The sequence below is a fragment of the Engystomops pustulosus genome, unplaced genomic scaffold (assembly GCF_040894005.1).
Source record: "Engystomops pustulosus unplaced genomic scaffold, aEngPut4.maternal MAT_SCAFFOLD_148, whole genome shotgun sequence".
NCBI lineage: Eukaryota > Metazoa > Chordata > Amphibia > Anura > Leptodactylidae > Engystomops > Engystomops pustulosus.
Window position 1 is genome coordinate 145462 of NW_027285028.1, and position 16882 is coordinate 162343.

The following is a 16882-nucleotide window of genomic DNA, read 5'->3' on the forward strand; positions in this document are numbered from 1 at the left end:
ATAAATGTTATTACAGGCTTACAATAGGAGACTACGGAATTATCTGCACGTCCTCATATTGTTGTGGTGTTAGGTATAAGATACAGACACAGTAACATATGGAGAGGAGACATTACAGACCAACACCCAGTGATCCTTCCACCTCCTCCGGTCATCATGTCTTCAGTTGGCTTGGCTACCTTCGGCTCATGAGGTTTGGTTCATGCGCTCTGTTCCCTTCAATTCATGTAATTACGTGAACTACATTCACCTTTCTTTGGTTCATGTGTTTGTCTCTCTTCTGTTCATGCACCTCAATGCCTTTAGTTAATGCTCTTCTCTGCCTCATGTGCTCAGTTCCCTTTGGTTCATGTGCCTGGCTCTTAGGTTCATGCGATCAGTAGTCTCAGGTTCACTCTCTTGGCTTTCTTGGTTCATGTCCTTGTCTATTTTGGGTTCACTCTCTCTTCGCTCCCTTCGGTTCATATGCTGGGCTCCCTTCGGTTCATATGCTGGGCTCCCTTCGGTTCATGTGTTTGGCTCCCTTCGGTTCATATGCTGGGCTCCCTTCGGCTCATATGCTGGGCTCCCTTCGGCTCATATGCTGGGCTCCCTTCGGCTCATATGCTGGGCTCCCTTCGGCTCATATGCTGGGCTCCCTTCGGTTCATGCGCTCGGCTTCCTGCGGTTCATGTGTTTGGCTCTCTTCGGTTCATGCGATCGGCTCTCTTCGGTTCATGCGTTTGGCTCCCTTCGGTTCATATGCTGGGCTCCCTTCGGCTCATATGCTGGGCTCCCTTCGGCTCATATGCTGGGCTCCCTTCGGCTCATATGCTGGGCTCCCTTCGGCTCATATGCTGGGCTCCCTTCGGCTCATATGCTGGGCTCCCTTCGGTTCATGCGCTCGGCTTCCTGCGGTTCATGTGTTTGGCTCTCTTCGGTTCATGCGATCGGCTCTCTTCGGTTCATGCGTTTGGCTCCCTTCGGTTCATGCACTCGGCTTCCTGCGGTTCATGCATTTGGCTCTCGTCGGTTCATGCGTTTGGCTCCCTTCGGTTCATATGCTGGGCTCCCTTCGGTTCATATGCTGGGCTCCCTTCGGTTCATGCGCTCGGCTTCCTGCGGTTCATGCGTTTGGCTCAATTCGGTTCATGCGCTCGGCTCTCTTCGGTTCATGCGCTCGGCTTCCTGCGGTTCATGCGCTCGGCTTCCTGCGGTTCATGCGTTTGGCTCTCTTCGGTTCATGCGTTTGGCTCTCTTCGGTTCATGCGTTTGGCTCTCTTCGGTTCATGCGTTTGGCTCTCTTCGGTTCATGCGCTCGGCTCCCTTCGGTTCATGCGCTCGGCTCCCTTCGGTTCATGCGCTCGGCTCTCTTCGGTTCATGCGCTTGGCTCCCTTCGGTTCATGCGCTCGGCTCTCTTCGGTTCATGCGTTTGGCTCTCTTCGGTTCATGTGTTTGGCTCCCTTCGGTTCATGTGTTTGGCTCCCTTCGGTTCATGTGTTTGGCTCCCTTCGGTTCATATGCTGGGCTCCCTTTGGTTCATATGCTGGGCTCCCTTCGGTTCATATGCTGGGCTCCCTTCGGTTCATATGCTGGGCTCCCTTCGGTTCATATGCTGGGCTCCCTTCGGTTCATATGCTGGGCTCCCTTCGGTTCATATGCTGGGCTCCCTTCGGCTCATATGCTGGGCTCCCTTCGGTTCATGCGCTCGGCTTCCTGCGGTTCATGTGTTTGGCTCTCTTCGGTTCATGCGATCGGCTCTCTTCGGTTCATGCGTTTAGCTCCCTTCGGTTCATGCGCTCGGCTTCCTGCGGTTCATGCATTTGGCTCTCGTCGGTTCATGCGTTTGGCTCCCTTCGGTTCATATGCTGGGCTCCCTTCGGTTCATATGCTGGGCTCCCTTCGGTTCATGCGCTCGGCTTCCTGCGGTTCATGCGTTTGGCTCAATTCGGTTCATGCGCTCGGCTCTCTTCGGTTCATGCGCTCGGCTTCCTGCGGTTCATGCGCTCGGCTTCCTGTGGTTCATGCGTTTGGCTCTCTTCGGTTCATGCGTTTGGCTCTCTTCGGTTCATGCGTTTGGCTCTCTTCGGTTCATGCGCTCGGCTCTCTTCGGTTCATGCGCTTGGCTCCCTTCGGTTCATGCGCTCGGCTCTCTTCGGTTCATGCGTTTGGCTCCCTTCGGTTCATGTGTTTGGCTCCCTTCGGTTCATGTGTTTGGCTCCCTTCGGTTCATGTGTTTGGCTCCCTTCGGTTCATGTGTTTGGCTCCCTTCGGTTCATGTGTTTGGCTCCCTTCGGTTCATGTGTTTGGCTCCCTTCGGTTCATATGCTGGGCTCCCTTTGGTTCATATGCTGGGCTCCCTTCGGTTCATATGCTGGGCTCCCTTCGGTTCATATGCTGGGCTCCCTTCGGTTCATATGCTGGGCTCCCTTCGGCTCATATGCTGTGCTCCTTTCGGTTCATTCGCTCGGCTCTCTTCGGTTCATGCGTTTGGCTCCCTTCGGTTCATGCGTTTGGCTCCCTTCGGTTCATATGCTGGGCTCCCTTCGGCTCATATGCTGTGCTCCTTTCGGTTCATTCGCTCGGCTCTCTTCGGTTCATGCGTTTGGCTCCCTTCGGTTCATGCGTTTGGCTCCCTTCAGCTCATGCGCTCGGCTTCCTGCGGTTCATGCGCTCGGCTTCCTGCGGTTCATGCATTTGGCTCTCGTCGGTTCATGCGTTTGGCTCCCTTCGGTTCATGCCTTCGGCTCTCTTCGGTTCATGCGTTTGGCTCTCTTCGGTTCATGCGCTTGGCTCTCTTCGGTTCATGCGTTTGGCAGCCTTCGGTTCATGCGTTTGGCTCTCTTCGGTTCATGCGTTTGGCTCTCTTCGGTTCATGCGTTTGGCTCCCTTCGGTTCATGCGTTTGGCTCCCTTCGGTTCATGCGTTTGGCTCACTTCGGTTCATGCGTTTGGCTCCCTTCGGTTCATGCGTTTGGCTCCCTTCGGTTCATGCGTTTGGCTCCCTTCGGTTCATGCGTTTGACTCTCTTCGGTTCATGCGTTTGGCTCCCTTCGGTTCATGCGTTTGGCTCCCTTCGGTTCATACGTTTGGCTCTCTTCGGCTCATGCGTTTGGCTCTCTTCGGTTCATGCGTTTGGCTCTCTTCGGTTCATGCGTTTGGCTCCCTTTGGTTCATGCGCTCGGCTCTCTTCGGTTCATGCGCTCGGCTCTCTTCGGTTCATGCGTTTGGCTCTCTTCGGTTCATACGCTCGGCTCTCTTCGGTTCATGCGCTCGGCTCTCTTCGGTTCATGCGTTTGGCTCTCTTCGGTTCATGCGCTCGGCTCTCTTCGGTTCATGCGCTCGGCTCTCTTCGGTTCATGCGCTCGGCTCTCTTCGGTTCATGCGTTTGGCTCCCTTAGGTTCATGCGCTCGGCTCTCTTCGGTTCATGCGTTTGGCTCCCTTCGGTTCATGCGTTTGGCTCTCTTCGGTTCATGCGTTTGGCTCTCTTCGGTTCATGCGTTTGGCTCCCTTCGGTTCATGCGCTCGGCTCCCTTCGGTTCATGCGCTTGGCTCTCTTCGGTTCATGCACTTGGCTCTCTTCGGTTTATGCGCTCGGCTCTCTTCGGTTCATGCGTTTGGCTCCCTTAGGTTCATGCGCTCGGCTCTCTTCGGTTCATGCGCTCGGCTCCCTTCGGTTCATGCCCTCGGCTCCCTTAGGTTCATGCGCTCGGCTCCCTTCGGTTCATGCGCTCGGCTCCCTTCGGTTCATGCGCTCGGCTCTCTTCGGTTCATGCGCTCGGCTCTCTTCGGTTCATGCGCTTGGCTCTCTTCGGTTCATGCGCTTTGCTCTCTTCGGTTTATGCGCTCGGCTCCCTTAGGTTCCTATACTGGGCTCACTTTGGTTCAGCTACTTAGCTCCTGTACACTTAGCTGTACTCAAAATGTAACCTCGGCATATGACTGCGCAATCTTTCCGTACATGTATGGGGAATAACATAGTTTTTGTGGGTGATGACATGGACTCTCCAGAACAATGTGTCTCTGCTCTACATGTCACACACATTGTGCTCCTCTTTTGTGTTGGTTCCCGGCCGTCCACCTACACACACACAAGTTTACACTCAGTGGGATTTGTTACTGGGAACAAAAACACCTCCGGATAACCTGGCGTCGCCGGCTTCCATATTTATCTCAAGGTATTTTTACCACATGATTCATTAACGTAGAGAAATGCACAAGGAGTGTGAATACCCGAGCCCCGGAAACCTGCAGCTCTAAACAATGGCAAATTAGGAGCTTAGTGTCTGCAGCAAAGGAACCTGTAATACCCCATTTATTATTACATGTATGAACTTATATTCTATCCATCTATCTCTATCTATCATCTATCTATATTCTATCTCATATACACTGGTATCTCAATCTATCTATCTATCTATCTATCTATCTATCTCCTATCTATCTATCTATCTATCTCCTATCTATCTATCTATCTATCTATCTCCTATCTATCTATCTCCTATCTATCTATCTCCTATCTATCTCATATCTATCTATCTATCTATCTCCTATCTATCTATCTATCTATCTATCTATCTATCTATCTCATATCTATCTATCTATCTATCTATCTATCTATCTATCTATCTCCTATCTATCTATCTATCTATCTATCTCATATCTATCTATCTATCTATCTATCTATCTATCTATCTATCTATCATCTATCTATCATCTATCTATCATCTATCGATCTTGTATCTATCTATCTATCTATCTGTTTCATAGATGACTGTTCTCCTAATACGGGGGCCAGTGACTGTTGTCCTAATACGGGGGCCAGTGACTGTTGTCCTAATACGGGGGCCAGTGACTGTTGTCCTAATACGGGGGCCAGTGACTGTTGTCCTAATACGGGGGCCAGTGACTGTTGTCCTAATACGGGGGCCAGTGACTGTTCTCCTAATACGGGGGCCAGTGACTGTTGTCCTAATACGGGGGCCAGTGACTGTTCTCCTAATACGGGGGCCAGTGACTGTTGTCCTAATACGGGGGCCAGTGACTGTTGTCCTAATACGGGGGCCAGTGACTGTTCTCCTAATACAGGGGCCAGTGACTGTTGTCCTAATACGGGGGCCAGTGACTGTTGTCCTAATACGGGGGCCAGTGACTGTTGTCCTAATACGGGGGCCAGTGACTGTTGTCCTAATACGGGGGCCAGTGACTGTTGTCCTAATACGGGGGCCAGTGACTGTTGTCCTAATATGGGGGCCAGTGACTGTTGTCCTAATACGGGGGCCAGTGACTGTTCTCCTAATACGGGGGCCAGTGACTGTTGTCCTAATACGGGGGCCAGTGACTGTTGTCCTAATACGGGGGCCAGTGACTGTTGTCCTAATATGGGGGCCAGTGACTGTTGTCCTAATACGGGGGCCAGTGACTGTTCTCCTAATACGGGGGCCAGTGACTGTTGTCCTAATACGGGGGCCAGTGACTGTTCTCCTAATACGGGGGCCAGTGACTGTTGTCCTAATACGGGGGCCAGTGACTGTTGTCCTAATACGGGGGCCAGTGACTGTTCTCTTAATACAGGGGCCAGTGACTGTTGTCCTAATATGGGGGCCAGTGATTGTTGTCCTAATACGGGGGCCAGTGACTGTTGTCCTAATACGGGGGCCAGTGACTGTTGTCCTAATATGGGGGCCAGTGATTGTTGTCCTAATACGGGGGCCAGTGACTGTTGTCCTAATACGGGGACCAGTCTAATGTTATTGATCGGAAATCAAAATCTTGAAATATACAGAATTTTCTGAGATCCCTCTGGTCTGTTTTTTCCGCCCCCTTCACACCCAGAAAATGGCAGCTCCAAATTCAAGGGTCATCCCTGTGACCAGCGATCGCCGGGGCAAAGATTTCCTGTACTTTGGGAGGATGTAGTAACTGTCAGGAGTCAGAAGGGGGGCAGCAGAGGGTCCTGCTGGGGGGTTATGATTTTAACCCTTTCATATCAAATCCACCTTCTTGACTTCCCCTTTAACAATAGGCAGCAGTGTTGGCGTTACTTGCACCCACCTTGCAGTTTTCCGCTCTGTAATTGCTATCTTTCCCCTTGTATCTGACCTATTTAGTGCGGCAGCCTGGGGGTGATGCACATATTTTGGTGTTTGGATGCTCGGCTCCTCCATTAGGATAGAGCGGCCGCATGCTACACGCTGGCGATGGCTTCTGTGAACGTTCCTCCTACGTACATCTGTGATCTCTTTAAGCGCCAATCATTAGAATGTGTACATCCACATTTATGGCATATATGTAAATGAGCCCGTTACCTGCTGTCCCCGAGCTGGAAAAATCAGGAAATTTACATTTGTACTCAGCAGCTTTGCAGGTTTTTGTGTAGTTCTTCATTGCCTTCCCCTAAACATTGAGACAAAATGGCCATTATTAGGCAAATTACAGCCTCGCGCTATAATTGTGGGTTCTTATTACTGCATTATGATGAATCATTGCAGTAGAACTAATGGAACTAATTACTAGCAAAAAAACCGAGTGACCCTCACGTAGGGATCTGGGGATAGACCATAGAATATGTTATAGCTGCTGTGCTACAGAAAATCATGGACAAGTCCGGTGTCCTGAGCTTCCATCTATAAGAGGAGAAGCTACTTCCATTCCGATACAATGTACACAACCCTGCTATGAGAAGAGAAGCTTCTTCAGGTCACTAACGGACAACAACATTGCAACTGCTATTACATCTTACAGATAAAATGTAGCCAAGTGGGAGGGATGTAAGGGGCAGAGAGGGACTTTCATGGGTGCAAGGACTGAGTGACAGCAAAGGTCAACCTATGATAACAACTATGGTCATCAGACAGCTTCTTCCTCTGTCCGTGTACATATGCCATGGGAGGTAGGTTGTAAGAAGCAGCATATACATATCACATATGAACGCACAATTAGAGCATGTGCAAGCAACGCCCCTGCCAATGCAAAAGCAGGCTGGTAGTTGGGAATAGCGCTCTCCTCAGGTTAGGAGCCATAAGGAAGATTGATCACCTCTCTAGGAAGGTATGATGTCATTGCAGCTGTAAATACTGCCTGGAAAGGCAACAGTTATATTGGTGTAAGTAATTATCCAATCATGTGGCTGTATTGTTCGCTGGAGTGTGATTGGAGAGGTGCTACCACCTGACCAGGGGGAGTATAAAAACCCCTGTGCAGTGAGAGCACATGGGGGGTCATTTACTAAGGGCCCGATTCGCGTTTTCCCGACGTGTTACCCGAATATTTCCGATTTGCGCCGCTTGTACATGAATTGCCCCGGGTTTTTGGCGCACGCGATCGGATTGTGGCGCATCGGGGCCGGCATGCGCGCGACAGAAATCGGGGGGGCGTGGCCGAACGAAAACCCGACGTATTCGGAAGAACCGCCGCATTTAAAATCCGAAAATGTGTCGCTTGGGGAGCGCTCACCTTCACCTTCTATGGGATGGTGCATTCCGGGGCGTTAAGATTATTTTCGGCGCTGCAGCGCCACCTGGTGGACGGCGGAGGAACTACCATCTTAAATCCCAGCCGGACCCGAATCCTGTGCAGAGAACGCGCCACTGGATCGCGAATGGGCCGGGTAAGTAAATGTGCCCCATGGTCTCAGGTCTTACCACATGGTCCAGACTGCAGAGCCAGAGTGAAGAGAGAGACAGTGGGGGTCATTTACTAAGGGCCCGAATCACGGTTTTACGGCGATATACCCAAATTTTTCAGTTTTGCGCCGATTTTCCCTGAATTGCCACGGGTTTTTGGTGCACGCGATCGGATTGTGGCGCCGGCATTCACGTGAAAGAAATCGGGGGGGGGGGGGGGCGTGGCCATACAAAAACCTGACGGATCCGGAAAAACCGCCGCATTTTAAAAAAAAAAAGGGTTGCTGGACACACGCTTACCTGCACCCGGCCCGGCTTGGTGAACTTCAGTGCACTCCGACGAACTTCAGCGCAGCAGCGACACCTGGTGGACGTCGGAGGAACTACCTTAGTGAATCCCGGCAGAACTCGAATCCTCCGCACAGAACGCGCCGCTGGATCGCAAATGGACCAGGTAAGTAAATGTGCCCCAGTTGCTGCCACAATTACTAATCCCAGGAACTGATAGAGCTGCAGCTTCCATGGTTTGGACACAGCTCCACCTCAACTATCCCAGTCTACATCTACTATCAGGCTGTGTGCACCATTCCTGCGGACAACTCTCCATGACCACTCCAGTAATTTGAATTTGCTGTGTTATCGTTTGGCCGTTGCCTGCTGTCTGAAGTTCAGTAAAGAACTGTAAGTTGATTTGCACAAAGTTGCCTATGTCTGATCTCTGGATACGGCTGTTACCACCACGGGCTCCCCATCCATTACCGAGGGACCTATCTTACAGACACTCAGGGGTTGCCCCAGGCCTCAGCCTCTCCCTCCATATTTTTTGCACACACCACCTGCTGGAGAGCTGCCAGGCTGTAGGACAGTCCTCCCCTCCCCATACCAAGCACCGTGACCACAGCGTGCCCTAGGACTCAACCCCCAGCCACTCCGGTATTCTGGGCCCCGGCTGTCTCCAGGTACCAAGAAAAGGCAATAACCCAGATGCCGCGAACCCCTGAATCTGCGGGCCCCATAGCAGCTACTATGGCTGCTACCCCTGTAGTTATGTCCCTGAATAAATGAAAGAGTCTGTAAGGTCTGTGCAGGGGATAGACCATATAGTCAGTTACTTTAGATTTTAGCTTCAAGAAACCGTCTATGAATTTGCGAATGTCTTTGTGGTCCATTTCTAAGGGCAGAAGCTTCTTCCTCTCCCTCTGACAGATACAATGTTGCAGCTTCTGTCATATCTTACAGAAACAATGTTATCAACTTTACACTGGGGGGGGATACAAAGAGCAGAGGGTTTCATGCATTATTATTAAATAAGGCAGAGTTAATATCGCTGACAGTGGTGCCGGATACATCCTAGAACTGTGGTCAGACCGAAGCAGATTATGTAAACTTTCTAGAATATTTATGGAAAGTGCTAAATTTTCCTTAAAATAGACTTAAAAAGTTGCCTATCCCCATCGTTCCCTCTGATTTGTGAGATGGTGACGGCTGGACAATGGGCAGCGCAAACACTACACACTGCAAGGTTTCAGCAAAGAAGTAAAAAATGGATTAAAAGTAGCGGAAAGTGGATGAGCAGCAGCAAAGTATGTGACCCCCTTGTACTGCAGGAGGCATATGGTGACCCGCGGATTTCCTATGTTAGAAGTAAAGCCCTGGAAACACTTGCATTTCTTTGTCGCCCCTTAAAATAATTCATTTTCCGCCATCTGGACACATGAGAAATCTTCTGTGATTAATCAGTGTGGACACCTTCATCAGGCGCTAAGGCGATGAGCCCCCCGCGTCCCCCCGGATCACTCGTGGCTTGTTTGCTTATAAATAATTTCCTGTTTCCCACCTTCTTGCTGCATTTTATCATAATTACTGTGGGGGAGATAATTGCTGCCTGATCCTTTTTATGCTGGAATGTAGGTCAAGTTGTTACATTGTGTCGTTTACTGTTACTGTATAGAGATTCCATAGCGCGGGCACACGGGCTGCCACTGGGGGGAGCTGTGGAAATGGGGCTATCCTGGATTTAGAAGCATCTATCATCCAAGTCATGTCCATAGGGGACCAGATGGGTCAGCATTGGGGACATGTCCAGTTAGGAGAACTAGGGCCCTGTCACCCCTTATATATCAAATGAGGACACAAAAGCATCTGGCAAAATATATAGGAATACCGTAATTATAAAATTATATTAAATCTCTTATTATTTTTTAATATTGGTATCTAGTTATTTGTACATTAAGAAACTAGGAGAGTGTTTCCAGGCTGTCACCTATAGAGCGCATGTCACTCCCAAGAATCATGGTGAATTTAAGGTTATCATAAAAATAATCTTAATTTATATAGCGCCATTATATTCTGTAGCTTTACAAATCATAGGGGACATATACAGATATAATATTACATTACAGAGTACAAATTGTAATTTGGAACAATAGGAGGTAGGGCCCTGATCTCAAGAGCTTACAGTCTATGAAGATGAGGGGGGGACACAAGAGCTTACAGTCTATGAAGATGAGGGGGGGGACACAAGAGCTTACAGTCTATGAGGATGAGGGGTGACACAAGAGCTTACAGTCTATGAGGATGAGGGGGTGACACAAGAGCTTACAGTCTATGAGGATGAGGGGGTGACACAGGAGCTTACAGTCTATGAGGATGAGGAGGTGACACAAGAGCTTACAGTCTATGAGGATGAGGGGGGGACACAAGAGCTTACAGTCTATGAGGATGAGAGGGACACAAGAGCTTACAGTCTATGAGGATGAGGGGGTGACACAAGAGCTTACAGTCTATGAGGATGAGGGGGTGACACAAGAGCTTACAGTCTATGAGGATGAGGGGGTGACACAGGAGCTTACAGTCTATGAGGATGAGGAGGTGACATAAGAGCTTACAGTCTATGAGGATGAGGGGGTGACACAGGAGCTTACAGTCTATGAGGATAAGGAGGTGACATAAGAGCTTACAGTCTATGAGTATGAGGAGGTGACATAAGAGCTTACAGTCTATGAGTATGAGGAGGTGACATAAGAGCTTACAGTCTATGAGGATGAGGGGGTGACACAAGAGCTTACAGTCTATGAGGATGAGGAGGTGACATAAGAGCTTACATTCTATGAGGATGAGGAGGTGACATAAGAGCTTACAGTCTATGAGTATGAGGAGGTGACACAAGAGCTTACAGTCTATGAGGATGAGGGGGTGACACAAGAGCTTACAGTCTATGAGGATGAGAGGGACACAAGAGCTTACAGTCTATGAGGATGAGGAGGACACAAGAGCTTACAGTCTATGAGGATGAGGAGGTGACACAAGAGCTTACAGTCTATGAGGATGAGCGGGTGACACAAGAGCTTACAGTCTATGAGGATGAGGAGGTGACACAAGAGCTTACAGTCTATGAGGATGAGGGGGTGACACAAGAGCTTACAGTCTATGAGGATGAGGAGGTGACACAAGAGCTTACAGTCTATGAGGATGAGGGGGTGACATAAGAGCTTACAGTCTATGAGGATGAGGGGGTGACACAAGAGCTTACAGTCTATGAGGATGAGGGGGTGACACAAGAGCTTACAGTCTATGAGGATGAGGAGGTGACACAAGAGCTTACAGTCTATGAGGATGAGGAGGTGACATAAGAGCTTATAGTCTATACTCCATGGATGTGCACAATATAAGGCGTGAATAGTAGCCATGGACCCAAGCATGGATTCATGAACTGCAAATTTGTTGCAAAAATAAACTGCAACTTTTCCTTTTCTAGAATGTAGAAATGTAACAACTCCAGGAAATCTCCCATCACAATCCATCCTGATAAACCAGGGACATTATTCCTACAGCCAGGCACCGGGACTGTGGGAATCTAATTATATTTTATAATTACTATTATAATAACACCGGGAGGTGTTACTAGAGCCTCTCTGTGCCGCAGCTTCACAGGCTGTTAGACTCTCCCCACCTCTTACTGATGTAACCTCACACTCTCCTGCACAGTGTAACAGACCGTGATCTCAACCCGGAAGGGCTCTCTTAATGCCAACCAGACCCCTTCTGGCTCATTAACATAATTGTAAAAGTTGATTTTAGAATGAAGGAGGCCTTGGATAACACATATAGGAAGATACCACAGTTCCGGTGCCTGGATCTACGAGTAATGTCCCTGGTTTATCAGGATGGATTCAGACATGACTGACTCTCAGATGTTGGTGTTGAGCATCTCATCATATTAGAAGTTGTCGTGTTCCTGTCCTGGTGGCTTGTGCCCTTCCCCCGATATATTTGGGGCGTCCAGTTTAGACATCCCTTTTGCTGCCCTTTCCTTCTGCTGCAGCTTATTTCCTTAATGCAGGAATTGATGCAACATCCTCAGAACTGCTTTTCTGTTGCAGAAATTTCTGCCGCAAATTTGTCAAATGTGAACTGACTCATAGAAAGATGATGTCATTTTGTCTCTTAATTATAGAACTAAGCTGCGGGTCCATTGAGTTCGACCCAAGATCCTACAGTGTTGCTTCAATAGAAGGCAAGTGCCAGCTACTCCATAGAGGGGAAATTCCTCGGGAGAAATCGCTGGAATCACGTCCCATCCCAAGAATCTAGATGCCATAGTGTGAGGATTTTATGAATGAGATCCACACTACGGTGTATCTGGTACAATGTATCAGCACCAGAGCTCCACAGTCTCCCTGCTCTTACAGCAGTCATGTACTATCCAGACTGGCGGACCCTTCCCCTGTGCTCCTCTTCTTCTCCCCTACGCCGTGGCGGATTCTTCATTAATACAATCCTTACAATAGCAGAGGAGCAGAGGCGAGCCGCTCACATGACTCACTCACTGTGAAAGATCGCAAGATGTTTGAGCGTCTCCAGTCTGCGCGCAGCCGTTCCCCAGCTGACAGACAGGAGATGGGGTGGGCTCTCCACCAGAGGACTGGGTTCTACATGCCCAGCAATGCTCGCTCTTCCACACTTCCCGGGAACTTGCTCCTCAGTGTAGGCTGCGGGCAGCTGAAACTGACGGGATAGTCCTCCTGACGTCTCTCTCCATCCATCACCAGCAGAGATGAAGTCTTTGTTTAGTGCATTCACTAAGAAAGAAGGTAAGTGCTGCCTGCCCGGGAATCATGGGGGGACCTGGCTCAGTAACTGCCTGCCCAGGAATCATGGGGGGACCTGGCTCAGTAACTGCCTGCCCGGGAATCATGGGGGGACCTGGCTCAGTAACTGCCTGCCCAGGAATCATGGGGGGACCCGGCTCAGTAACTGCCTGCCCGGGAATCATGGGGGGACCTGGCTCAGTAACTGCCTGCCCAGGAATCATGGGGGGACCCAGCTCAGTAACTGCCTGCCCAGGCATTGGGGGGGTCTGGTCAGTGACTGCCTGCCCGGGCATCATGGGGGGACCTGGCTCAGTAACTGCCTGCCCAGGAATCATGGGGGGACCCAGCTCAGTAACTGACAGCCCAGGCATGGGGGGGGGGTCTGGTCAGTGACTGCCTGCCCGGGCATCATGGGGGGGAATGGCTCAGTGACTGCCTGCCCAGGCAAAATGGGGGGGACCAGCTCAGTGACTGTCTGCCCAGGCATCGGGGGGTCTGGTCAGTGACTGCCTGCCCCGGAATCATGGGGGGACCCGACTCAGTGACTGCCTGCCCGGGCATCATGGGGGGGGGGGGGGCTGGCTCAGTAACTGTCTGCCAAGGCATAAAGGAGGTGACCAGCTCAGTGACTGCCTGCCCAGGCATCGGGGGGTCTGGTCAGTGACTGCCTGCCCCGGAATCATGGGGGGACCCGACTCAGTGACTGCCTGCCCGGGCATCATGGGGGGGGGACTGGCTCAGTAACTGTCTGCCAAGGCATAAAGGGGGTGACCAGCTCAGTGACTGCCTGCCCGAGGATCATGGGGGAGACCGGCTCAGGGACTGCCTGCCTGGGAATCATATGGGGCGGGGGGTTTGGGCGGCTAAGTGACTGCCTTTCCCGGAATAATGGGGGTTACCGGCACAGTGACTGCCTACCCGGGTGATCATGGGGGGTACAGGGGCGGTCAGTGAGTGTCTGCCTTGGCATAATGGGGGGCACTTGCTCAGTGACCACCTGCTATTCACGAGATGAAACTTTGAATGGACTCCTATCCTTGCACCGTCTGGATAGTTTGTAGGATGATAAATTCTAGATGGACGGATTGTAGTGCAGCCTCCTCCTTTATGAATGGATTCATGTGTGAACAGGGGGGGAAGGGGCTTCACAGGAACCTGGTGCCTGATGTGTGAAGGAGACAGATACTGAGGACTACTACCCAACTACCATCCCCATCATCATTCAGGCTCCGGATTGCAGCTCTTGGGCTTGCACTGTAGGTGCTCGGTAGCATTTGGTAATTAGGATATTTTGCTGGTCCATCACTGTTGTTTCTGATCTCCGGCAGATTTTGCAACAATGTATTTGTCATTCAGGTTTTTTCACCTTTGTGAGCAGATATATCACTTTCTTGTAACGGCTACAATGTACAGTATGTGTCTTGCTGGGGATAGTAGTCCTACAGTAGCTCGGGCATATCCTGATGACCTGATATTATGTGATTATAATGAAGCCGGATAATAGCGGCTCTCTGGGACTTGTAGTTCTGTGCTCAATAGAACCAATTCCATTGTGCATTGCTGGGACTTGTAGTCCCCTCACTGCTTTGTGCAGTTAGATATCACCCTTGCAGCAACATTTGTAAAATGGGTGAAATTCAGTCTTGATGGGACTTTCAGTTCCATGGCAAGATCATAATATCCAACGACCTAATTGCCAATATAATGAAATAGGCCAGGCTTCCTGGGATTTGTAGTTCCCTAACAGCTCTATAGCATCTGAAGAACCCATCAGTGTAACCTGTTCATAAGGTATTGCTGAAACTAGTAGTGCTGCCGCTGCTGACTTTATGGATAAATAGATTGCTGGGAATTGTAGTTCTAATTCTCGGCCTTTAATGACGGTATCTCAAGGTGTCAGCATGCTGGGACCTGTAGTTCTACACCAGCTCGGCTACCACTATAAGGATGCTTGGTGTGCTTTGTGTTGTTTGAAGCAGTAGTTTGCTGAGTCGTGTACTTTTCTCACATCTGGAGAGGTGGCTCCAATAAAATGGGTTAGTTGTGACTTGCTGGCACTTGTAGTTCACCCGCAGTGACATGTCATGGTATCTCTGAGCTGACTTGGAGGAGATCCAGCCTCTTCTGATGTCTCAAGTGACTCTTGTGTTGAGTGATTTACACGGCATCGCAGGCTCTGCACAGGAGCTAAACACCTTGGAAAAGAAATATTTTTTTTAGCTTTTATGAAGATTTTTATATTCGTTTTGTGCAAAAACTGGAATTAATCACTAAGAAGCGAAGAGCTCTTGATTAATCATCAGTCATCTCCTGCGGAGTCTCAATGTGATACGCACGTGGCTGCGAGAAATGGGGCTGTACCTCCACCTGCAGCGCTGGGTGGCAGCACCCTGTACCCACTACTCCATTAGCTTCCACCTTCCTCTTAGGTCATCTCTCTCATCCCCTCCAGACATGAAATAATGGCAGCTCTGAAGGTCACTGCATCGCGGATCCCTCAAGGTTATAAAAGTGGAGCTTGTCCTTGTCCCCATTTAATGACTTATACGTAAATGATACCTCCGCTGGACGCTCAGGGGGACGATGTAGATTTATGGTCCTCGTACAGGATTATATATAGTACAGAGAGGAGATTGATGAGCACAGATGTAGCAGAGCTGAGCACACGGCTCTTCTCTATGTGTTGGAGGGAGGGCATGCGCTGGCATTGGATTTACCCAGGGTAGAGGTTTGAGGGGGCGCCAATGAGCTTTGCCCACAAGATTTCAGTACAGGGTTAGTGGAATAGTGAAGGATAGTATGGCTGCAACTTGGTGTAGTAAAAACTAGAAAAGCAGAAACTGCACTGTGTGAACAAGGATGTGAAAGACGCAAGGATCCCCCCTAGACGTCTGTCAGTCTTCCATTATGGCCACAACAGACACAGAATCCTTGATTATCTAGATGTGACACTGCCTGTTATCCTGTCCCATGATCCTCCTGTCCCAATTTGGTGACCCATTGCTGTATCACAGGTCAATCCTGAGTTTTTGGATTTTTCCGCACAATGATATAGGGTATTAAGTGATCCCCTCCAGGATCTCTAAGGATCTGGCCTCCGTTCAGTCTTCTACAATGACATCTATGGGTCTAAGACGTGACACCCCTGGAGTCAGAATAACCAGAACTTTATACCCCTCTTGCAATCGCTGCGGGGGCCGGAGACTGCGGAGTGTAGCTGCTAGAATGGCGCCATCGCCTGTGCCTGTGGATGATGTGAATCCGTGCACAACGCCAGCGCCTACAGGCATGAGAATGGAGGGAGGGGGCGCTATCTGGTGGCCATGTGACACTGCCCCTCCAGTTACCCTGCATGGAATAGAGTGACCTGGCGGAATAGGTCATAACCCCTGGAGACATATCCTGTGTGCGGCGGATGGGTGTAAGGGTCGGGGTCCTGAGGGGGCTACGTGTGCACTGCTGGACATATACATTCTGCTTTCTACAGAATAAGAACTGATGAGGCTGCAGATTTTGTGTCCGTTCTGTAGAGTCATGTGTTTCCAGGACACAAGCGTCCTATAGTTTTATGATACTGATCCAGAGAGATGATGATTTCTAGATCTCGGACCCCACGGTTGTTACTTAATGTGGGCAGTGGAAATGTTTTATGTTGCAGAATTGTTTGCCAGTTTATAGTTGCTGGTATCAAAGAACTGAATTAAAGAGCACCTGTCCCTTCTCCCTGCTTTCTACATGAGAAGTATCACTACACTGTTCCCTTACCAATCTAAGACGTGTATCTACTTTCTAACTAGTTCCATTCAGCTCCCAAATTAACTTGTATCAGTTATCATCTTAAATTCTAATTCTGTAATTTGGCTGCTATGAAGTTTCCCATACGCTGCACATAAATCCCTCTGTCATAAGCATCAGTGGGGTCATATAGAATATCATAGAGAAGTACTGATTGGAATAAAGCAGTTGGGGGGAGATAGAAACTTAGTCAAGCAGCCTCTGTCTGTGTCTTTCTATCCTATTTGTCTCAGAAGCAGCAGCAGGATATATTACAATATAGAGAAAAACTTACCTGTACTGATGGAATAAAGCACTTGGGTCACATATAAAGTTACTATCTGTATCTTCTCTATCACTAAGGTGCATCAGTAGGGTCATATAGGATAACATAGAGAACAACTGACCTG

The 16882-nt window shown here is 49.6% G+C and overlaps 1 protein-coding gene across 2 annotated transcripts in view; it reads left to right on the forward strand.

The window, feature by feature from the left end:
- The window catches only part of LOC140108561 (SH3 and multiple ankyrin repeat domains protein 2-like), a 197728-nt gene that overhangs the window by 118710 nt on the left and 62136 nt on the right, over nucleotides 1-16882 (forward strand). Inside the window, exon 1 of one of the 2 annotated variants that reach the window (XM_072131824.1) lies at nucleotides 12421-12698. The exons of the other annotated variant lie outside the window; for it this stretch is intronic. Within the exon in view, the coding sequence (XP_071987925.1) occupies nucleotides 12662-12698 (37 nt within the window). The 5' untranslated portion in view covers nucleotides 12421-12661. Of the gene's footprint in view, nucleotides 1-12420; nucleotides 12699-16882 lie in introns of those variants that run through there. 2 annotated transcript variants of the gene reach the window in all.